The 24,551-nt window shown below is 31.7% G+C and overlaps 3 protein-coding genes across 4 annotated transcripts; 2 read left to right on the top strand and 1 right to left on the bottom strand.

Moving 5' to 3' along the window:
* Positions 1-25: 25 nt before the first annotated feature.
* On the bottom strand, positions 26-3,355 carry LOC125064331 (serine/threonine-protein kinase Nek8-like). Its single transcript, XM_047671311.1, has 6 exons — positions 3,215-3,355; positions 2,963-3,053; positions 2,382-2,552; positions 1,695-1,855; positions 1,287-1,437; positions 26-314 (listed from the first exon to the last, which is right to left on the bottom strand). Exons 1-6 carry the CDS (start codon positions 3,304-3,306, stop codon positions 81-83), a joined length of 900 nt encoding a protein of 299 aa, XP_047527267.1. The 5' UTR covers positions 3,307-3,355; the 3' UTR covers positions 26-80.
* Positions 3,356-4,422: 1,067 nt separating this feature from the next.
* LOC125063931 (NADH dehydrogenase [ubiquinone] 1 beta subcomplex subunit 7) lies at positions 4,423-6,060 on the top strand. Of its 2 annotated transcripts, XM_047670640.1 has the most exons (4): positions 4,423-4,475; positions 4,564-4,695; positions 4,836-5,004; positions 5,916-6,060. In XM_047670640.1, exons 2-4 carry the CDS (start codon positions 4,587-4,589, stop codon positions 5,992-5,994), a joined length of 357 nt encoding a protein of 118 aa, XP_047526596.1. In that variant the 5' UTR covers positions 4,423-4,475; positions 4,564-4,586; the 3' UTR covers positions 5,995-6,060. The 2 variants fall into 2 exon arrangements, with proteins under 2 accessions (XP_047526596.1, XP_047526595.1); XM_047670639.1 differs by lacking the exon at positions 4,423-4,475 and having other exon boundaries at positions 4,482-4,695.
* A 1,743-nt stretch (positions 6,061-7,803) lies between these two features.
* LOC125063930 lies at positions 7,804-21,902 on the top strand. The gene is made up of 22 exons (XM_047670638.1): positions 7,804-9,023; positions 9,161-9,313; positions 9,670-9,782; positions 9,865-10,027; positions 10,540-10,672; positions 10,785-10,915; positions 11,451-11,654; positions 11,893-12,036; positions 12,208-12,372; positions 12,907-13,051; positions 13,160-13,294; positions 13,796-14,003; positions 14,342-14,507; positions 14,581-14,742; positions 14,858-16,658; positions 16,735-16,933; positions 17,019-17,202; positions 17,294-17,472; positions 17,810-18,003; positions 18,562-18,756; positions 18,828-20,135; positions 20,307-21,902. The coding sequence occupies exons 1-22, from the start codon at positions 8,214-8,216 to the stop codon at positions 20,477-20,479; spliced, it is 7,065 nt and encodes a 2,354-aa protein (XP_047526594.1). The 5' UTR covers positions 7,804-8,213; the 3' UTR covers positions 20,480-21,902.
* The last annotated feature ends 2,649 nt before the right edge of the window (positions 21,903-24,551 follow it).

Below are 24,551 nucleotides of genomic sequence, written 5' to 3' on the forward strand. Positions count from 1 at the left end.
TCTTCTTAATAAATAAAACAAAGTATAAATCATAATTATTCTTTTATTTCAATGTCATTATACCCTAATATTAGATTAAATTACAAATTATTAAATTTTACGTTCAACAATTCATCATTACCAGCATCTAAATATACAACATATATCATTTCCAAAATAATCTTTTTTCCCATGAGATCTTTTATTGTTGGTCTTTTGTCTGGCAAAATAGATAGCATTGAGTCGATAAGGTCCTGAATACCCCTGTCATAAACAGTTAGGTCAACTGGGTGTACACTTCCACATGTTATAGCTTTAACTAATCCAACGAGGGTCTGAAATATGATATTATAAGAAGGAATAGTTCCTGAAATGATCGCCACCAGGCTGTTTCATATAACTAAAATATAATAATTATTGTACATGTAACATGGAAAAAAAATATCCCGCTGAGTTTCTTTCGCCGGTTCTTCTCAGGTGCGAGGTGTTAAATTCTGAACCGGTGGTAGATTTTTGACTATCAATAAGCAAGTGTAAACACTTCTATATTGAATAAAGATTTTTGACTTTGACTCCACTAGGTAGACCTCTTATATCTTATGAGAGATCTTCTTAGAGAGCCTATTTCACCACATTGTTTGAGTGGATTGATAATTACTTCTATAAAAGATTTCATTAAAAGACAAGCACCCTTATAGTGATGTTTTCATTAAACACAAAGTACGAGATGAATTTTATTATATATGAGCATAAAAATCAGTCTTTGCCCGAACTCGCTATATTCGTGTAAGAGTACGTGTCTTATCAACTGGACTAAGCTGATAATAAAATTTAACCAATTAAAAAGTGGAACCAACAATAAGAGTCAATATAGACAACGACTCGCACTTGAAAATTAGTCAACTCATTGACCAATCTGCCATATGATATGTCCCTTGTGCCTGTAGTTACACTGGCTCACTCTCACCCTTCAAACTGGAACACAACGGACGGGCTTGCATAAAACCCATACCACCATGTACGCCATATAGGGTAGGCAGACTTTCGTATAAATGGGATATAGGCTTGGTAGGTACCTACTTGTCAGGCAAATTAAACGGTCTCCGGACTGTTTGATTTTTGTTAGGTTTTTCATTTGACTAGACTATAGATAAAGTATCGGTGGTAGAATTTTATTTATAGCATTGAAATATAACGTGTTTTGCAATTTAATTTTTTGACTTAAAGTTATTCCTTTAAAATTAAAGTAGGTTAAATTAGGAACAAACTAATATTAAAGTTGTTTCAGTTAGACTTTTTATACATACCTCGGATTCAAACGCTCTGCGATGTGTACACATTTCATAAAGTAAACAGCCTAAAGCCCAAATATCGCTTTTTGTATCATATGGCTTTCCCTCACATAATTCGGGTGCTAAATAATATGGAGTACCAATTACAGTCGAGGTTTTTTTCGCACTGAAAATATAATAGTTGTTTGTGTTAAATTGAAGTACGTATTTCATAATTGTTGATTAATTGATAAGTAACCACTTACGTTACTGTCGGTGACCAGCAATGTATTGAACCAATTATGAAGGGACTTAAATTGCTTACACGACTAGCCCATATTGCATTATGCTTGTTTTAAAACTTTAGTCATAAACTAACATTCGATACAAAGTCCTTACGGTATGGTATAATATATGGTATAATATATTCTACTTATATCTTACCTAGCCAACATTTTAGAGATACCGAAGTCACCAATTTTTACAATAACTCCATTACTTCCCGTCAAAAGAATATTTTCAGCTTTCAAATCTCTATGAATTATTTGTAACTTGTGAATGTAACTAACTCCTAACAATACTTGGCAAAAATAGAATAATATTTCCTGTGAAAAAAGATTACGTATTATATTGCTAAACTTTAGATTTGAACTGATTGTATTATTCGCATAAATGTAATACGATCCACATATAATAATAGTATATAATATAATAAGTAATTTGTTATAAACCATCAAAATTTTGTTTGCCCGACAAACTTAATTTCGAAAATATAAACAAAAAAAGAGTCTTAATTTTCCATCACTATTCGTGGTCACTTTATTATTCAATAATCTTAGGACAAATAATTGGACTTGTACTAGTAAATTTAAAAAAAAAAAACTTCTAATTTATATCTTCTGACCACCAGTAGGTATTTCCTGTAAGTGTTCCGTCATGTGTTTCCTATACCAACGGCTTTTCGCACGCTCTGTATGCGAGTGTGCCGAAAGATTTTTATTATAGATTATCGACTCGGGATTTGAACCCAGGACACATCACCGTTGAAGTACGAAAATAATAAGAAGTCATTTATAAGATCATTTTATTAGGTATTTGACTTGGACGAGTGACGTGTCTGCTGCTACTTACCTGCTGCTTTATTAATTTAGGACATCGCTGATACATGTATTCTGCTAGATTCCCGCTAATAGCATATTCCATACATATCATTACGTGATTATCTAAATAATAACATTCATAAAATTTTATTATATTAGGATGTTTCATTTTTGATAATATCTTAACTTCGTTCGCTATTTCCTGAAATAAATATATATTTCCATAAAATACATTTAAATTACTTAAAACTTCTTTATTTAAAATACTTCCAAAATAACATAAACATATAACATTTTTAGTAACTACTATTGGACTATTACTAATTATTACTACTCAACTTATAATCAGTGATATATTATTGATCATAATAATAGTATCCATTTCGATAACAAATACTACCCAAATAGAATATAAATAATTATCGACCCGTCAACCCACATGATTTTTGTAATAAAATAATTACTTTGTTCATTAATGGTTAGGCATTTTTCTCAACAAAAAATCTGCATACACGAGAAAAAAGTATACTACATTAATTATATAATGTGCTATATATTAGTAATTTTAACTAAAATATAGCAAAATAAGTATACCTTTTAAGTAAATTTTACCTGTTTATGGTCCTGTATTTTTATGTTTAATTCTATATCTTTTACTATCGTCAACATATTGTTTTTCATCATTTCGCATAGGTAAACGTTTCTGTTGCAAAAAATGAAAATATTATTAAAAATATTCAAAAAAATACCAAATTTTTGTATGTTTCGCTAATAACAATGTTCGTGGTATAATAACATGCAGCGTTGCATTTAACTTAATAATAATAATCAAGTTTTTTCATCAATCACATAATATTAGCATACCCATATGTGCCTTTCCCAATAGTCTTCAATATCTTCAAATTATGCTTTTTAAATCTCTTTTTAAAATCCATATTTATTAATTTACACGGCATTCATTTGTATTAGCAAAAATATCTATATATTATTATCGGATTACCCGCCTTTATGCTTTTTATTTAAGGCCTACCAATATGTTATACCTACCTTTTTAATAAATAGTCATGGAATGTTATTTTGTTTATAAACTAAGAAGAATAGATTATTTTTTTTTCATTTAGATAAAGAGAATATTATCGCAATACAGTATAGGTTTAAGAAATAGGAGATTTAAAAGTACATAGTATATATTTAATAGTCTGTAGCTATAAGAGTATTTTATTATGAAATGAATTATTATCTTATATCAATATCTAAAATGTTTTCAATGTTTCAGGTTCAAAATAAGTTATTGAGACAGGCATTTTTAATAGCGTTAAATAACTAAACAACTCTTCTTTTGGGGAGAATGTTGGAAGCTTATTTCACCACGCTGCTACAATGTAGGTTGGTGGATACATTATGTGACATATTTCCAATCAACTCCCTATGAGTTGCAGGTTTTCTCATGATTATTTCCATTACCACTGACATATTCTATCCAAATTCAATATTATGTTTTGGAAATAATTCCGCGGTGCGCAGGAAAACCGTCTGTGGTTTTTGTTGTACCGTTTTGTGTATTATTAATGTATTGTTCTTTTGGTTTAATAAATAAATAAATAAAAAAAAAGAACATACCATAAACGTACTGATTGTGCTATACAAATATATTTATAATTAATATATAATATCAATAAGTGATTATAAACCAAAAGGCGATCGGAACATTATACTGAAACGATAAATTAACATGAAAAATCCCGGTAGTGCGAATCAACGTGTCTTCTTGTTTAAACGTTTACGAATTAATTAATATAGAAAATTGCTCTACCGTGAACTTGTTTTCACCTTTATTTTTGTTTTTTTATTTATTTATTTCCATGCAATAAAAAGATATTTTTAATAACACTAAAGAATTGCAATTTCTCAACGCGTCTTCATAAGTATACGCAACTTTTTTTAGTTAAATCATTTTTTTTTGTCAACTGCGCTTCATTGTGCGATCAAAAATATTTCTTGTTAATTTGGTTGTTTTCTTTTTTAAAACTAATAGAGCTCTTAAGGTTTAATATCTGTGGCACACGAGGTAGTTTAAGTTTATACTTTGTTGCATACCGTGACAGGCGACAGCTGACATCTTAGTGTCAGTTAAAAAATACCCTATTGGAACCTAAAAACATTATTAAATACCTTATCTTTTAACTAAAAATTGATCTGTGTTTAAATTTTAGGAACAGTAATAAAAGCCGCCAGTATGGGGCAAATGATGGGATCATATAACGCTCGAAATGTAGACCTTTATATGGACGATAATCCCACATTTAATCACCAGGATGGATTTTCTTTCAACAGAAAACAACGAGGTAAAACTGTTCAATAATACAGTTCCGATTATATTTCTTATAAAAATATGTACAAGCATTTTTAGTAAATAGAATTTAACAGAACAAACGTTTTTTTCCTTAATATTATGTTACATAATGGTCACTATATAACATTACAGAAATGATAGCAAAGGAAGAGGACTTGGTCTCGGCTAGAATCCCACCAAAATATCGTGATTATTGTTCCCATTATTTGCTTGAATACCAAGTATGCCGTTACAAGAATATGCCAATGTTGTATAAATGTGCTCATGAAAAACATGATTATTTAAATTGTGAACATCAAGAGTAAGTAAACTTATATTTGTACCAAAAGCTTATATTCAAATGTTTTGAAAATTATAATATACTTATTGGAAAATATAATATATATAAAATATATATATAGTGTCATTACACTACTTAATTTGCATATGATCTCAAGTAGACTATTGAGATATTAACATATGGCTTAAGACGTCATCAAGGAATATAATGCTTAATAATGCAGGTGTTAACAACTCCTGTAATTATACTACAATGTACAACGTAAACAAAGCAAATATAGGCTAAATCAGTAGTAAGCACTAGTAATCCTCTTTTTTAAATATTTTGTAAAAACAAACTATCAGATCTAATTGGAAGGATAGCGGGTAGAAATCTTGTAAGGAGTATGAACCAAAATCTATAAATTACATAAACATTAACTTATTGTTAGTAAATTATCAAAGCAAATGATATATTGTATTTTATCTTCAAAATAAGAATGCGACTTTAGTCTCCGTGTACAATGGAGCAACCATATTTTGTCATTTATTTTTATATTATATTTCTAATTAGCTATCAAGGCTTCCCACTTTAGAAATGGTATATTTTGTAAATTTTTTTGCAACTTTGCAGTATCTATTATCCTAATAGTAACTAAAAATTAGTATAGTATATATGTATAGCACAATAATTATTACTATTAACTTTATGTTTAGTATCCAATAAGAAAACTATTATTTTATTCAATTATATTTAATGCACATTTTTTTTAAGTGCTCTTTTGCAATGTACGATGTCACGAATATTATTTTGTGTAGTATTACATTTATGTCAAAGTAATAACTCGTTATCATCTGTTAAAATAAAATAATTAGATTTCAAACTTAAATTAATTACAGTTAAAAAAACTTTGTTTTTACTGAATTTTGAATAAATAGTGTATTAATTTTCAGTTATATGCTTCGAATGAAAGAATTTGAACGTGAACGACGCCTGCGATTGAGAGAGAACAGACTCGTCGGAGTTGCATAAGTTTCAGCATTGGAAACTATATAACAATTTGTAAATACAAAATTAAATAGATTGTGGCAAAAAACATGTCTGTGGATCATTATTGTTAGCAACCTACATTTTATTATTATCAAATATGGTTTACATTGTAATAATTTAAAGATTTACATTATTAAGTGTTTTCCTATTGCCTTTTCATAAGTATTTATTACTGAATACAACCAATTTTGTTTGCTTGGTACCTTGGTATGCAAATTCTAAATTAATAATGCAAGGTCTCTTAAGTCAATAAAATTGAAAATAAGATGTCTATAAAAATATTTATTAATTATACAAGTAGGGTATTTAGGAATTTATTTCTGAATAATATCCTGTAGATATTATATAAACCGTGTTCATGGCATTCGAATTTTTTCTTTTAAACTCGCCAAAGAACTCAATTTATTGATATATTTAAAGTTAAAATTTGGGGTTTGAGACAATCCCAGAGAAAAAGTCCATATGAGTTAAATCAGGACTGTGCGGGGATACTAATACCGCCCCTCCTGAAGATCAAAAAAATTATAAATTACGCAAAATTTTACGTAATTTTGGCACAGACCTATTGGACGTGTGCGATGTGGCCGCTTTTGCTCTTTCATAGCCTGAGACCTTTTGGAGTCCTGGCAACCAAGAACATTTCCACATAACGCTCTGAAGTCTAAGTTTACTGCAACCGTATGTCATTACGGAAAGTAAGGGCCTATAAATTCATACGGCGTCATTTCAGCCCAGTACAGTCACTTTTGGTGAAGGTTTGCTTGACTTTCGGATTCATAATAATATTATAATACCCACAATAAGACAAAAATATACATTATAATTTTGCTATTTAAAAATGATAAACTCATTGTAGCAGCACCGGACATTCATTCAAATATTATCTTTTTTTATGTTTGAATCAATGATAAGTTAAAATATTCATTTATAATCTTGGTTACCTTACGCAGTACCCAGTGATTTGTAATAAATCTATATTCGAAAAACCACGCAATTTGTTTAATAAAAAAAAGTCATAAATTTTTGAGAACTTTTTTTTTTGTTTTAAAGATATTATAGCTGATGTTATGTTAAAAAAAAACGTTTAAAACTTATGTTTTTTATTTATTATAATTGTACGCACAGGCACCCATTTAATGGAAAATCCAAGTGAACTATTTTTATATAAAAAAATATATACATGTACAATAATACGGGCTTACCGATTCAACGGTTCAAATAATGAATCCCATATCTGCGGGACGTTAATAGTCCGTTTTAATTTTTTTCCTATACGTTTACTTAACCAGGTTAGACAGAAATTCCAATAAATGAAATTAAATTTCGCTTGACTCATACAACGATATCGAGCGAGTCACAGCGGTTTTTATGATTTTTATCGAGTTTTTTATTTTACTTTGTGTAAGATATTTAGCAATTCCTATGATATATTAAAACTAATATTTATATGTTTTTGGTAGTAAAATTACTGCAACGGAACGGAAGTATTGACATTACAAAGAATGAACGTAATGATCTTAGATAGGTAGCAACAATAATGACAACCCTCAGAATAATACTGATAATGTTGCCATTGCTTAAAACATAGTGCTCATGTAACTTTTACCCTATTGGTTAGTTACTAGAAGGATCTGTATTGTTTGTGATAGTTCGTTGTAATCATGACCGATTGCTTTTACGCTGGTATTTATTGACATGCAATTTTGTGCCTTAATGTAAAATTTAACTAAGGTTGTCAAAGCACACTCCGATAAAATGTCTAACAATTTTAGTAAACACGCTTGTCGAATACACAAATTATATGTATAATAGGCGAATGCTATTTATTGCGGAAGTAATGGCTTCCTAAATTTTAATTGCAGATTATCATTTTTTAAAGTTATAAATCTTAAGATTTTCGAAAAGGACCGAAGAATAGAGTGTTTTCGACGATTAAAGTGCTCTCTATGAGGATTTTTGTTATCCGGCTTCTTTTATACTGTCTCATACACCGCGTCTAAAAATCTACAAAGAAGTATTCCCAAAATGATATTTTTTTTAAATAAATAAGTAAAATTTGCCGGTTTCGACCAAATTATCAATGAAACCCAAAGTGTTATTAGTCTCACGTAAAAATGGAAGCTGGAATCTGATGAGTTGATGAGCAACGAACATGTATCCCAGTTAATCACCAGATATTTGAAAGACAGTTTATTTTTGATATGGGTGATGCTGGCGGGACTATGTCAGTTAGAGGCAAATTTAAAGGAAAAGTTGGAGAAGATGAAGATCCGGAAGAGGAAGTTTGGAACAGCGAGGACGAAGATGAAACTATTGCAAGGATACAACGCGCACATTTTGCCCAGGCTGCTGCTATGAACCCTCGGAAGAAGACTAACCAACGTCCCCGACCAATGAGCCATAAAAGGAAAATGGAAGCAGTTAAAACATTTCACGATTTTACAAAGAAATTAAAAAAGGACACTGGCATTACTATCCGCAGTTTAATTGGTCAAAATGTGTTAGAATTAAGTGACTTTTCTAGTGATGACAATAACACTGATAGTGATGGTTTATCAGAAGAAGAGTTTATAGTTGATCCTAGTGCTGCACAAGATTTGAATGATGAGAATGACAGTTACATTGACCCAGAAACTGGAGACATAGTTGAAGCAAAGAAATCGAAACAAATGGTTGCAGATTTACCAGAATCAGTGCTGGATGAGTCGACGGTTCATAAAAGTGATCAGGAACCAAAGACACTCACAATTAGTGATATAATAAATGAAGGTGGTTTAGATTTGATAAAAAATGTTGAGATAGCTGAGGTAGAGCAAGGCGAGCTTTGTTCTGATAAAACAACAGAGGAATTATTAAATATGTCAAAACAAGAAGATGCAAGTCAGGATTTTGAATTAACAGAAAAATTAAAAGAAATGGAACAAATAAGTGTAAAACCTGTAAATAGTGATGAACAAGAAGACGATGAGAAAGAACAAAGTGAAGAAAAACAAGAAGAAACAGACGAGGAGGTAAAATTTTGCTTCATTTAAACTAAAACATGTGTATAATCATTGAGTTATGCAAATGATATGAGATGTTTGTTGATTTATGTTTGTTAAAGTTAAATTTGCGAAAAATGTGTAATTGTGTATTTCTTTATAAACAGAAAAAGTCATCAAATCCTAATACATTGAATGTTCGACGAAACATCAGAGAAGTCATGGACGAGAAGAACCTAGACGCATCTACTCTTGCGGCACAGAGACAGGAGTCTGAGAGATTGGCTCGTGTTCAGGAACAGCAGAGAATTATTAGAGAGGTAAATTCCATGGTATCTAATTTAATTCCAATCTAGTTTTGAGATGATGATTAATCAAAGTCACATGTAGAGGTAGAAATATTCTAAAGCTATGTCTTATATGTTAATAAATATTGTATTGTAGTATGAATACTAGCTGAACATGCGGCTTTACTTGTACGAAATTTATAAAAAATTACCTATAGCACATAAACCGTCACACCAATTTTACATTAAAAAAAGGTCACCTATGTCCTGCTCCGGGACTGAAACTATCTCCAAACTAAATTGGTTCAGCAGTTTAGGCATGAAGAGGTAATAGACAGAGTTACTTTCCCATTTATAATATATACATATCAATTTGTTTCTTCTAACAGGTTCAAAGACAGATAGCTCTAAATAGACAAAATAAAATACATCAAAAGACATTATCATTACTTCAGGGTGGATCATCCTTATTGAAAAAGGGTGGTTCTGGACAAAAATTAAAGTATGTATAATATTTTTAATATTTAGTATATGTTTATTATAGTGCGAATTTTTTATTATAACTTAAGATATGTCACTTCTAGCTTACCAAACACAGTATTAGTTAAATTACCATCTGGTGATGTAAAGAAGACATCAGTTAAACAGGGTCAGCTTGAAGTAACAAAAGTATCAAAACCGACTACATCCGGGGCTTCGATGCTACAAAAACCAGTCAAACCCGATCAAAAGTCTGAGAAAAAAGAGGTAACATATCCTTTCATAATAACATTGTCTATATTCTATGTTTGTAATATTATATTCTTCATATGGCATTAATTTTGTAAATATTTTATTAAATGTCTTAATGTTGCTATAACCTACAATATTTTATGTTTAAGAGTTTTTTTTAAATAGGTTTAAGAAGTAGACTGGTGCTTGTGCTATATGATGGAAGCTAGTCATTACCTCCTTTAGACTTTGGCACTATAAGAAATATTAATCATTCCATAAATAACCAATGTGGCACCAACTTTGGTAACTAGGATGTTAAATTTAACATCCTAGTTACATCCTAACTACAGGTACAAGCCACTGCTTGTACCTGTAGTTATTACTTACTTGATTACTTACTCTTACAACAGCTTACTCATCCTTCAAATAGGAAAACAAAAATATTGCTGTTTGGCAGAATATGTGACAAAAAGGTCTTACCTAACCAAATAAGCTTGTACAAAATAGTATGTTATATGTTAAAGGGAAAACTGTTTACTTTACAGGTGGTAGAAATAGTTGACAGCAGTAGTGGTGAGGACTCCTCTTCATCGTCATCTGACTCAGATGATTGTATAATGTTGTCAGATTCAGAGGTTCCTCCCAGTCCAGAAGCTGAGGATGATCCAGGCAATTCTGGTATAGTATTATAGTTCAATCAACATTTAATAACATGATTCTATATAATGCTTGAACATAGTGGTTTATTGTGTGATCAGTAACTTATGTAATATATAATATTATGTTGTAGGTCTTCATGTAAATGATACATATAATGTACCGGATGAACAAGGACGTGTCCTAATAAATATAGGACATGCTGAAAATGAAGAAGATATATTCCTTGCACCACAAATTGCTAGGATTATTAAACCACACCAAGTATGTAGACTTAGTAGTTTTTACAATACTGATGTATATTTAATTTATTATTTTTGAAATTTAGAAATTAGAATTTAGATTTTTGTTGCTGTGTATCCAAACATGTATGATGTACATATCAAAATTTTTGACCATTACTTTAGCTTAATATTTAAGCATGTCTGTTATTATAGATGTAATCAATAGAAGTAATCAATACAATAGTATTTTTTTATATAACAAATATTAAATTAAAACAGACAAAGACATACACATTTACATTAAATATTAGGATGGGGCTTCTATTACTTACACATTACTTACTTTTGATAGATTGATACTTATTTATTTTTGGTGTCAATATAATGGTTTGACTCTTTCAATTTGGGTACTCTGCCATTTTGCAAACTTTTTATGTTATACTATTCAAATAAGATTATTTTAATAAGTAGTAATCAATCTCAAGTTAAAACGAAGTATAATTTATAAGGTTAGAGTTATACTGTGACTTTTAATAGTATTTGAAGTAACAATTATACTGTAAATATTTTTTCAGATTGGTGGTGTAAGGTTTTTATTTGACAACATAATAGAATCTGTGCAGAGATTTTCGACATCCACCGGTTTCGGCTGCATACTGGCACATTCCATGGGTCTAGGGAAAACACTTCAAATTGTCTGCTTCTGTGATATATTCTTACGACACACTAATTCCAAGACGGTTTTGTGCATCATGCCTATAAACACTCTTCAGAATTGGGTAAAGTTGTTTTGAATGTTACTTGTAGATATATATATACCCTATTTTCACTTTCAAGATGACTTATTTACTAACAATGTGTTGCTAGGTAACTATATCTAATCATTGTTTTATTTGCCTAATTTTGCCATTATGTACGAAATTTCCTTACAAAAAAATTTACTTTTTATATTTATTTATGTATATTTAAAAGAGTTTTGAGTATTCCATTGACAGTATATTATAATTTACATTCTAGGTAGCTGAGTTCAATATGTGGCTTCCATTAGATGCAACAAATAGTCCACTAGCGGCACATGGCGAAGTTCGACCTCGAAATTTTCCTATTTATGTATTAAACGACAGTCACAAGACATTACAAATGCGCGCTAAAGTTGTTAAGGTAAATTTAGAAAATTACATCTTAAATTTATTAATAATTATTAAAAATAATAGATGTGATGACATCTATTTATGTTATGTACATATATCATTCCCCTTTCATTAATAACTACAAGTTATAACAGCAATGTCTAGAAATATTTGAAATGAAATTTGATGTAATATTTTTTAGGAGTGGTCAACAGTAGGTGGAGTTTTAATGATTGGATATGAGCTGTATAGGTTATTAAGTATGAAAAAAGACAAAAAACCTCGTAAGAAAAAGAAAGCTGACAAAAACGACGCAGAAAAAGAGAAAGAGGAAAAGAAAAATGAAAGATTGGATGAAGATACACAGGTAATGTTAATAATAGTAGAAATGTATGTTAATAATAATATTCTTAATGGTAAAATAAGATGAGATACTTTATTTAGGAAGGTATTAGTTTAACATATGGGAGTAATACAATTAATTGATTCGTAATATAAATAACATATTATATTTTTGAATTTTTGAAGCTTAAATTGTTTATATGTATGTGTTTTGTTTCTATGACATACATATACTGTAAAAATATTTGCAGTATAATATTAGAATAGGCAAAGTAGTCATCTTATGACCACCTTTATGTATTATACCATATAATTATAAGCAATATGTTAATCTCTGGTTTTTTATAAATTCTGGAAAATTTACATATATATATATATATATCTATTACATATATGTATAACCTTATCTAAGTATGTTACGAGTACAACCAATTTCAATTCATATAAATTTTTTTAAAGTGATGATATTATTGATTTTGTTAAATGAATAGTGTCATTTTAATGTATATTTAAATATCTCTGAAAAAATGGCTACATGATTTTTGGTTATTAATTTTAGGGAGTGCACACAAACCATTTAAAGTCATTAGATGATATACGAGCAGATAGAGATGATGGTGATTTTTTGGGAAAAGCAGACACAGAACCAAAAGATGACAAGAAAGAGGATACACAAAATGACGAAGACAAAAAACTCTTAGATGGTGTGTTTTATGTTAATTATCTTGTAGAATGAAGCATCATTTGGTGCTTATTTTCATTTATTTTTTTGTTAAGTCATGTAAAAAATAGTGTTTATTGGTATTTTACAGAAATGTATGAAGCTCTAGTTAAACCTGGGCCTGATTTAGTTATTTGCGACGAAGGTCATCGTATCAAAAATTCGCACTCAAACATATCTTACGCTTTAAAGCAAATGAGAACAAAACGACGAGTCGTATTGACAGGTAATATTTTTTGTTTTTGTTATCTTACACCATTAATAATAACTTGCAATCGGTCATCGGTCAGGTCCAAACTGGTTTGCTACCACCTATTTACCAGTTCTATTACTTCATATTACTATAAAGCTATGCTTAGAGGGTTCAAGAGAGGTACAAGGAAAATATTCATAATACATTTTTTTTCTTGTCTGGCAGTGCATTGACGCGTGTAACAAGTATATAATATTTATATATTGACAATATCCCTTTGGTGATGGTGGTGGTCAGTTACCAATAATATTAATAATCATTTTTGTTTCTATACTTATTAAATAAATTTATTTTTATTAGATAAAGTATTATAATTTTATATAGTATAATATATAATTTGAGAAAAATTAACTTTGCAATTCGTTTACAAAAATTATAAATTTTGTATTTTTGCAATCACTCTATCACAGTAATTTCCTCTGGTTTATATAAATATTTGTTTATTAGTATATTAACATTTTTTTTTATTTCCAGGCTATCCTCTTCAAAATAACTTACTAGAGTATTGGTGTATGGTAGATTTTGTCCGTCCCAATTATTTGGGTAGTAAGACAGAGTTTTGTAACATGTTTGAAAGACCAATTCAAAATGGACAATGTATAGATTCTACTCCCCAGGATATAAGACTTATGAGATACCGAGCACATGTATTACACTCTTTGCTTGTGGGTTTTGTTCAGAGGTAATTAATTATAATATTTAATACAAATCTTTGTCTAAATGTAATTTAATTTTTATTTTATTTTATAACAAGTCCTGTTTTGACCACTAACATTTATTTATTAATTCCTACACAGGATATTACTAAACTTCGCATTCATTTGTGTATTTCCACATTTGCAATTGCAGATTTGTATTAAAATGACATGCATGCATGAATCATATGCATATTGTCAGATTTGTATTAAAATTTAACAATACATATGTTTTCTGAACACGAATGAGTAGGTGTATTGTTTATCTTTCATGAATATTTGTTAATGTTGAAAATAAGCTAATCTGTTTATTCTGTTTTTACAGACGTTCCCACGCTGTGCTACAGTCGACGTTACCACAAAAAGAGGAATACGTACTTCTTGTACGATTGACACCATTACAGCGAAAATTATACGATCGATTTATGAACGAAGTGGTTAGATCTGCTTCAGTACCTAATCCGTTGAAGGCATTTGCTATATGTTGCAAGGTAAGTAAATAAAAGCTGAAGAAAATATATTCATTCACATTTGTTAGATGTTAATTTTGTACTATATTTCTAGATATGGAATCATCCAGATGTCCTTTATAATTTTCTGAAAAAACGAAATGAAGTCAACGCAGCTATAGAAGAGGATTTAGATTTGGAAGAAATTGGTGGGGTCACTAAAGCTGGCCGTAATAAAAATAGCAAAGGCACACCAAGAAGAACGGCCAAACCACGGGTAAGACATTTTATATAATGTGTATAAAAAATACAATGATGAGATATTATAACGAGAATTTGATATGTTAATTATTTGTTGTTAACATTAAATAAGAAAATTATATTTTTAACAGGGGTCATCAAAGAAACCTGCAGCGACTATACCACCGAATACGACAGCGTCTATACAGCCGAGACAAGATACCAATACCTTTACAGACGCGCCGTACCCTTCCAATGGCCCATATGGACCTAACTCGTTTCCAAATCCGTCTCCGTCTGATCGTCCTGCAGCTGATGGAGCTACTTTTTCTCAATATCCACCTTACCAAAACTCTAATAGTGGCTACTTTCCCCCTAATCCCAATTATAATTCGGAATATGGAAATAATTATTACCCGCAGCAGCCCCCATATGGGAGTAACTATCCAAATCAATATTCTCCAAATAATCCAGAGCAGGGTTATAACCAAAACTTTTGGGGAAACAGTAATTATTATGGTAATCAAGGATATTATGGAAATCAGCAATATGGACCTAATCAACCTCCAGCTGAATTCAATGGAAATCCTCCTCCGGGTTATAATAACCCCTCACAATACTCATCAAACTATAATCCACCTCCAAACAATCCGCCATATCCAGGGAATTCCTTGCCACCCTATTCGAACAACCAAGAAGGTTACGGAAATCAAATAAGGCCTCCATATCAAGGAACGTTTCCAAACACACCTGGATATTCGCAATATAATGCTCAGAATCCTCCACCAGAATATCGAAATAACGCACCATCTCAAGAATTTTCAAATCAATCATATCCGCAAACATTTACTGGAAATTCTGGCTACGAAGGCAATCCGCCTGCAGCTTACAATCAGTTCGGAAATCAACCTCCTAATTATCCAAACTACGCAAATAATATTCCACCTCATCAAAGTCAGAATAGTGCAATGGCTAACCAGCCCCAGGGAAATAATTCTTCTAATCAACCAATTGTGAAAACTGAATGTACAATGGATTCGAACTATCGACCCGGTGAGGTAAAATCGGAACCAAATGAGTCACCAACTTCGTCATCAACACCTTATGGCAATCCATATGGTTACCCTCCACGGTATCCAGAAACAGAAAATCCAAACGGCAATTACAATTGTCCGTATCCAAATTTTCCTCCTCCACTTGAAACAAAACCACCTCTATGTAGCGCAAGTTCTGGCAGTCCTGTTACTTCGTGGCCGTTGACGGAGACACTTAAAACGGAGGTTGATAAAATTAAAGCTGAAGAAAAAATGGAAATGAAGTCTGAATCAGACGGAGAAGTAAAGATTGAAGATTTAGATACGAAAAAAATTGTTAAAGATGAAGTTAAAAAAGACTTTAATGTAATGCCTATGTTACATAAAAACATGCCAATGCAATTTTTTAACAAATGTGACAAAATTTCGAAGATGGATAGTGTGAAAAGTGATGTGTCGGAGACAGATGTAGAAACTACGAAAAAAGGTAGACAAAAGGGTAAACGGAAAGAAGAGAAGAAAGCTGATAAACCTAAGCCCAGAGGTAGAGCAGCTAAGGCGAAAGGGCGAAAAGATCGAAAGAATTCGAAAGAAAAAAATAACGACGAATCAGAATCAGAGGAAAGCGAAAAAGAGGAGAAATTGAATAAGGAGGAAGAAGTAGCATTAACGAAAAAGGCCGAGGAAGTGACATATGATTGGGCATCTGAATTATTTAAAGAGTATATACCTGGTATTATAGAAAACTCTGCTAAGATGGAGCTTTTCTTTTACATTTTAAATGAGAGTATAAAACTCGGAGACAGGTTATTGCTGTTTAGTCAGAGCTTGTTCACACTTAACCTTATTGAAGATTTCCTAGAGAGGAATTTTATTCCTGGTACTACACGATTTTGGGAGAGGAATACATCGTACTATCGTGAGTTTAGTTTAAAATCTAAAACAAAAAGTTTGCATTAATTTTTTTTTATTGTTAAATGTTGTAATTTTTTAAGGTTTGGATGGTTCTACCCATGCACTGGAACGGGAAAAACTTATTAATGAGTTCAATGCGAATCCTCACGTGTACTTGTTCCTGGTATCGACTCGTGCTGGATCCTTAGGTATCAATCTAGTAGGCGCTAATCGTGTCATTGTATTTGACGCAAGTTGGAATCCGTGTCACGATACTCAGGCAGTTTGCAGAGTTTACAGGTATGGTAATATCAAAAACACTTTGCTTTATTTAAAAATAATTTTAATAAGTATCTTTTGTCATTGGATAAATTTTATCTTTCAGATATGGTCAAAAGAAGCCGTGCTTTGTATATCGGTTTGTAATGGACTGCTGTCTTGAAAAGAAGATTTATGACCGGCAAATAAATAAGCAAGGAATGGCTGATCGAGTTGTGGATGAGTGTAATCCGGACGCTGTTCTCTCCATGAAAGAGATTACGAATTTATGTTTTGACAATGATGAAAAGGTACGATTCAATTTTTTTAGTATCTTAATTCTAAAAGTCTTAAATATTTCATAATTGTCTTAAATATATCATATGACTTGTAAATTTATAGGAAGCAGAAATCAAGGATTTATCAGAACACAGAGATAAATACATTGACATGCTTATGCAAGGAATTATAACATTACACAGCAAGTTGTTAAGCAAAGAACCATTCCAACATGAATCATTGCTGGTTGATAGAAAGGAAAAGAAATTGTCGAGTGCTGAAAAAAGACTTGCACAGAGAGGGTGAGTGTAAAATGTTGATAGAAAAGAATCATTTAAACTAAAACTCATAGTTTGACGGGAACTATTTACTTTAAATAATATTATTTATAACATTTAAAAGGGACACGAATTAATACACTTAAGATTTTAAAATTTTAATAACTATAATAAATTGTAAACTAAGATGTAAATCGAAATGTGAATGCAATAAAGAAAACCATTCGACATCAGAAATGGAACTTGATTTCTAATATTAAATTTCAACTCGAGTAGGATAAGACGCAGGAATTGGTTTAACCTTGAATTAAGGAATTGAAGAATGAATGAATTGTTGCATAAATGAAATACACGCACGCAGATACGAGTTAGAGAAGAAGGCGGCGTCGGCGCCCAAGCCGACGACGGCGTACCGGACGGTGCGCACGGCGGACGGCAGCCTCGTGCAGCGGCCCGTGGCGTCCGTGCGGCCCATGCAGCACGGCGCGCGCTGGATCCCCGCCGACGTGTGGCGCCGCCAGGGCATGACCGCGCAGGAGATGACGCTGCCCTTAGGTAACGTCGCAGCTCGCAGCACACGACACCCATTATATTGAAGCTTCAATATTTTTTTCTTACATACGCAAATGATTCGGGCCGTTCGGGTATTGTTGGCATCATTTGGTATATGCTTGGGGATGTTGGTTATTTGATGAGAAGGGTTAATAATGATCAATCGTTGCAGTATAAAATAGATCTAGCCGCACGAATATAATATGTTAAATTAGAGTTGCATTGAATATGCAGTGACTAATTTACTTTTGAAGTAGGTAAAAATCTGAACATTGAATTGAATTGAACTTTGAATTGAATTCCTGAAATAAATGCACAGATAGGTGCTTAGTTCAGCGGCAGTGGCTTGCGATGACAATGTACATTATACATAGTTCTAGTACAGTTCCAGTAAATAATTATACATATTTTTATGTTATTAATTTTAAAATGAAAAAATAAGTTTTGGTAACGAAATTATTTGTTGTACTTGTACTGCTAACTACTACAATAATTTATTCTTCCTCCAAAGTGTAACATGAATTATGTAATGTTTTTTTTTTTTTTTCTTTTAATTTATAGATGTTGTTATACCTACGAATTCAGCGGAGAAAACTAATATAGTTCTAAAGGCGGGTCAACGTGTCATGGTGTTGAAGTCACCCAAGGGAATCTACATGCAACTGGAATCTGGAAAGATAATTGCAATCAAAACGTCGCTTAAAGGCTTAGGACAAAAAGGTGCAGAAAACAAAGACAATCCAGTTGGAAAGAAAGGTAAGGATATAAGTAAAAAAGTTTCCCTGAATATATAATTGAACTTGTAATATATTTATATATTTTTGTAGTTTTAGGCAATCGACCACCTCCAGTCAACATACCTGGATCTCTGAAAAATAACTCTGCAATTACGATTACGTCTAAAACGGGACCAAGACCCGGTTATCACAGGGTTATAAGGCCTTCATTTAACAAAATTACAAGACCTGCACTTTCCGGTCAAAAAATCTCTGATATTAGAAACCGTTTAGGAGAATTGCGGTCGTACTCTGCCATGCGCGGTAAACTTTCCATGTCACCAACTCGAATGCTTCGACCTAACTTACCGGGTTCCCTGAGTATTACGAAAATACCTAAAGAAGTTAAGCGACCTACAACTGGTAATAATTCACCAGTCACTGCTAATGTAGATGATGAGCCTCATGTTTTAGACAGTGATGATGAAGAAGATACGAATAAAGAGGAAAATTCACAGTCGCCAAAAGGAAGTGCAGAAGATAAAAGTTTGGACGAGTCTAAACCCTTGTCTGATAATGATAACAACAAGAGTGTAGAAAAAGAAAATTCAAATAACGAATATAGAGAACCTATCGTTTTAACTACAGACGAAAAATTACCTTCAGAGGAAGCGTTAGAAGATAAATCTCAATCTGAAAATGATTCGACAGAAACCCCCATGAATTTACAAACTAAATTAAATGACGACACGCCTATGAATCTCGTTAGTCGAAGTTCAAGTAAAATTAATCTTCTGAAAAATTATAGACATCAACGTCCGGTTCATCGAACACCAAACGAGTCAAGTCTTAGTCAGTTGGAAAGAACAGCGACTGCTTTAAACAAAGAAGGTCTCCCCGATTTTAGAAAGAATTTAGATGATATAACACAATCCTACTCACCTGGATCTGAAGAGAAAAGTAGCTCATCAAGGAAAAAACGGTCACCCAGTAAAGTTGATGTAACTGATTCCCAAAATGAAAGACAGACAAATATGTCTCACAGTGTTTCTAGTCTACTGGGTCCTAGCAACTTGACGAAGCCCAGAATGGGTGATCACTCGATACAAACTTCCATACCACAGATACCACAACAACACAATCGATTGCCTAATACGGGTAATATTGCGGGAATCCCCCAAGATCCTCATTCTCTTGCTTACAATTTAGGCACTAAACATCAACCTTTACCGACAAATATTGGACACAGTGGCTTGATTCCAAGCGCCTCGCCGTCAGTGTGTAACGAGCCGCCAGCTGGTCCCCTAAGAAGTGGAACTGAAGTTCCTACTGCAATGCCTGCGAATGTTATGCCAACTTCTAGCCAATCATATCCTACTGGTAATCCTCCACCAGAAGCACCATACGGTCAATATCCAGGTAATCACAATAAGGGTTTATTCAAAAAATATAACAACAGACATTTAATTAATTTTATGAGACTTGATTTTTAAATTACACAAATAACATTGTGTGCCGTACCCTTAATCATAGGTCATTGAATTTTAACATATTTTTTATAAGCTAAATAAGTGGAATCGTGTTTTACAGGTTATGGAATGGGATACGGTGCGTATCCCAACACTGCATACTATGGCGGTTACGGAAGTGGTTATTATCCGCCATATGGGCCCCATGGCGCAGCAGCCGGGGCTCCAGCGCCATTTACGGGGACTCCCCCTGCTCCCACGGAGCCCTACCTGCCGTCAAATCCGCAGTGGTAAAGAAAATTTACTAAGGGTCTACACGAGGACTTGAAAGTTATTGTTATCGCAATTATAAACTTTTTGACTCTTATTGCGTGAAGGAATTATATTAGATTATCAGTGAATGTTTACGAGTGTCACGTATCGACTAGTGAAACTGAATAGTTGCGGTTGATTCATATTTATGTCATTTTGCCATTTTATAGTGATTTTTGTTTTATAAAAATTGAAATAAATCTTAATGAATTCGGACGTCGCCGTCTCTTTTTATTTGTAGCAATCTCCTGCAAGCGATTTGATTTATTGTTTATATCGTAAGTTGATTTGAGATTGACTGATCACATTAATTTAAATGAAATTAATTTCCTTTTTGTAAATTATCCTTTGCTATAGATTTATGGTTGTATGAAATTCAAATAAACATCTGATGTATCTGTATTTACTAGAGAGTATACGCGGATTATTGAATTATGAACAAATATAATTTTTAAATTGTGAATAATTAATTAAATACGTTTAGATTTAATGTATGTTATAAATCTCAATATTTCTATAATGTATACTCCGTTAGAGCTAATGTTTGATGTGAGTGCAGTATTTCCATTTCTACGGCTACGGATCGGTCGCTAGATGTGATATGTTGCTGACTTAAGTTTTAACGTGTAAGTTGATTGTAACGTATAAGAAGTATTTATCGTTTAACTAGCTTAGATAGGTGCATATAATTTAGATTGTCTTAGAATTTTTGGTTGTCATTTTATTATTTTGAAAGTCAGTGATGTTTTAACATGAGTACGCATGTATTCTGTATACATTTAAACTATTTATCTTATCTATATATGTTTGAAAACAGATTCATGTGATCCTAGAAATTATTTTTCCATTTCTGTGAACATATCTTATTTTTCTTTGGTGTGTTTTCATTATTTCTGTAATAATTGAAGCTCCCGTCGCATTGTAAAACTTTGCATAGGCGCTTAAATGAAGTCGCTTAAGACTGTCTCTCTGTAAGCCAACTTATAAAATGTTCAAAGACTTAAGTCTCTGTCGCAAAACATGATGGTGTGAATCTCAATACTTAAATATTAAAGCAAGTTACAGTCACAACTTTAGATGCTGCAGACACGAACCTTTTAGAAGAAGCGGTGATCTAAATTATTATTAAAAACTTCCAAATGCAGCTTTAATTTATTTAACATATGAACTGTTTTACATTTTTTGTGTTTTTGATAATTTTATGTGATAATGTTTATACAACAAACTTGCGACACGCCAGAGAAAATTAGTAAAATGTAAGGCTTAAAGTGTAAAATGTTTTACGGAAATTTCATTATTTTTATGTCGTCCCGTGTACAAATGTTCGAAGTCATAACATTGCATTTTAAAATGGTCAAATAGTAATGTACTGACAGAATCAAATAAAGTAACTAACAAAATAAGATCATTGTCTTTTCTTACACATAGCTTAGTCTATATATTTATGGTGACTAAATTATATTGATATCATAACTACAGACACAAGGGACATGACTTCTTAGTTACTAAGGTTGGCGGCTTATGGGCGAAGTAAGGGAAGGTGAAAATGTCTGGGTGGTGGTGACCACTTATCATCAGATGACCCATTTGCCAGTCCGGGGATTTAAAAAAACCGATTTAAATAATATATATAATAGGATATATATAAATATACTAAGGACTGTTGTTTGTAGTTTTCAATCGTCGAATTTGAAATATCTGAAGATAATTTTATCTATGATAAAATTTATTTGAAAATATTTTTAAAAGTGGCGAGATTTTTGTTGCTTACGTGAAAACTTTAGTTTTTTAGAAGAGAAAGATAACAAAAATGCACTATAGGCATGTAAACCGATTCGAGTAAGAGGAAAACTCGAGTCCTGCTGTATGGTTGCTGTGTATGCTTTTCGTCAGGGGAATATGATAAAGCTTGATTACTTTTGAAACAAACTAATATATACATTGTTTAATTTTTTTATGTGATCAATTATTTATATGTATTTTAAAATAATAAAACATGACAACAAAATAATTACAATAAGAATCAAGGTTAATAATGTATGACTATAATTTGCCGTAAATTATACCACGATGATTACCTGTCGACTGACAACAGAAACTTCCAGATGTGAATCCTATAATAATATAATAAAATTCAATTATATTTATAACCTTGATCAGTTAAATATATTGAAACAAATAAATTATGATAGATTTCGTTAAGATGTCTTAATAGGCTATTTGACAATGCGAAAAATAAAGTTTCAATTATTGTAATCAGTATATATTATGAGTTTAAAAATGGTTATTTATCAACGAAAGTTGAAAATAATAATTAATTTATTCAAAAACCCATAAATAAAAAGGAATTTTTTTAAACGTTTGTCACGTGACACAAAACGCTCCTAATTGGTCAGGCTTTTGATGACATCACTTGCTTATTCACCTCGTTTTACTACTCTATGTAGATAATATGTGCCACAGATTACAATACAGGCAAGTGACGTCACCGACCCCATTGCAGCGCCATATTGTCAAAGTAGCGTTTTTGCGCGCTATTTAAATATGGAATTTTTATTTTGATCTTTTTCAGCAAATATGTACTAGCATTAAAAAAAACAACTTTTACTGGGTTCCTTAACCTCTAATAAATAATATAAAATGCATTTTAAAAACCAGTCAAATAGCCTATTCCTCTCAAAAGAAAATATAATCAATATTTGGCTCCTTAAATGTTTGAGTTAATATACCGTTAGTTAAGTTTGAGAGTTTGAACAATAAGGTTCATTGGACATACTCGATTTAAACTATGGTGACAAATGAGCTTACCCGAATAACAGCACTAATACGACAACAGCGACATAGACATAGTAATCAACTATTCATTCTATTCAAAAGCACTAAAAGATAAATAGCACGCTTTTTGCCTGATTATTATTGCTCAGTCAGTGAGGGCGATGACCGCAGATTTTTTTATTTTATTACAAAGCCAAGTAGAATTAATGCATTTTTCATAAAATACGGGTATAAACAAAGGTCATCTTTATACTATGTAATATTGATGTTATGATGAAAAAATTGTTATATATTAATTATTGAGTAAAAGTTAATGTAGTTATAGGTATATAGTTTTATTATAATATTTAACATCTTTGTTATGTACATATGTCTTTTTAATAATCGTGTAAAACATCACTCCATTAGATTTGTTCCTTCTTATGTCTTTTAGTATTTAGGGATAATGTAACAGACAAAAAATGTTCTTTCTGTTAGTTAGAACATTTAATAGCCGTTAGAATAACTAGTAATCGGAACATTTGCTTAAATCAACTAAATATAGACAAATTTTCATAGACAATTAATAAAGTCATCAGAAGATGAGGTTCTAATTCCTAGCGCAGATTCCGCGTTAATTATTCTCGTTCTAGCGATGTACATACATGTACAGCGACAGTAGGTGCAGATTTGGGATTCGTCACTTGGACTGGCCAACTCGAAGTGTCGACTTTATCAAGCGTACCAGACCGTACATGGATCCAACAGAGCGCGTCTGGGATGTTTTGAAGCGACAAGTAATATCACAGCTGCCCGCTCCGCAAAACATTGGGGAGGCCAATATTGCCTCGGAGTTGGGAACGTGATCCTGAAGAAATTAACAGGAATGTCCTAGAATGTATGTATAAATTATGTACATATGTTGTCGCTGACTTTACTGTAGATATTTTAAATCTTTTTCCTTGTTTTAGCAGCGTTTGTTTGGAAAATTTAAAAATGCCTGAGCTGACAGTTTCGCTCTGACTATGATGACATAATAAGCTACATATAAGTGTGAATGTATATATAATAATTAATCTATAAATAGTATAAAGCAAATTCGCTTTCTGCTTCTACCGTATCTTCGTTTTCTTCTCAAACAGTCAAGGAATTTTAATATGGCGAACTAGGAGGGTTTGTATAGATAACTTGTTTGGCTGCCTAGATCTTAAGAGATACATCAAAACAATGCTTAAAGAAAACTCCACGATATGTTATCTATCTATCTTATAAGGTACAGTCACAATCACTACTTTTGTCT

This window comes from Vanessa atalanta, chromosome 5, assembly GCF_905147765.1.
Source record: "Vanessa atalanta chromosome 5, ilVanAtal1.2, whole genome shotgun sequence".
NCBI classification, from domain to species: Eukaryota; Metazoa; Arthropoda; class Insecta; order Lepidoptera; family Nymphalidae; genus Vanessa; species Vanessa atalanta.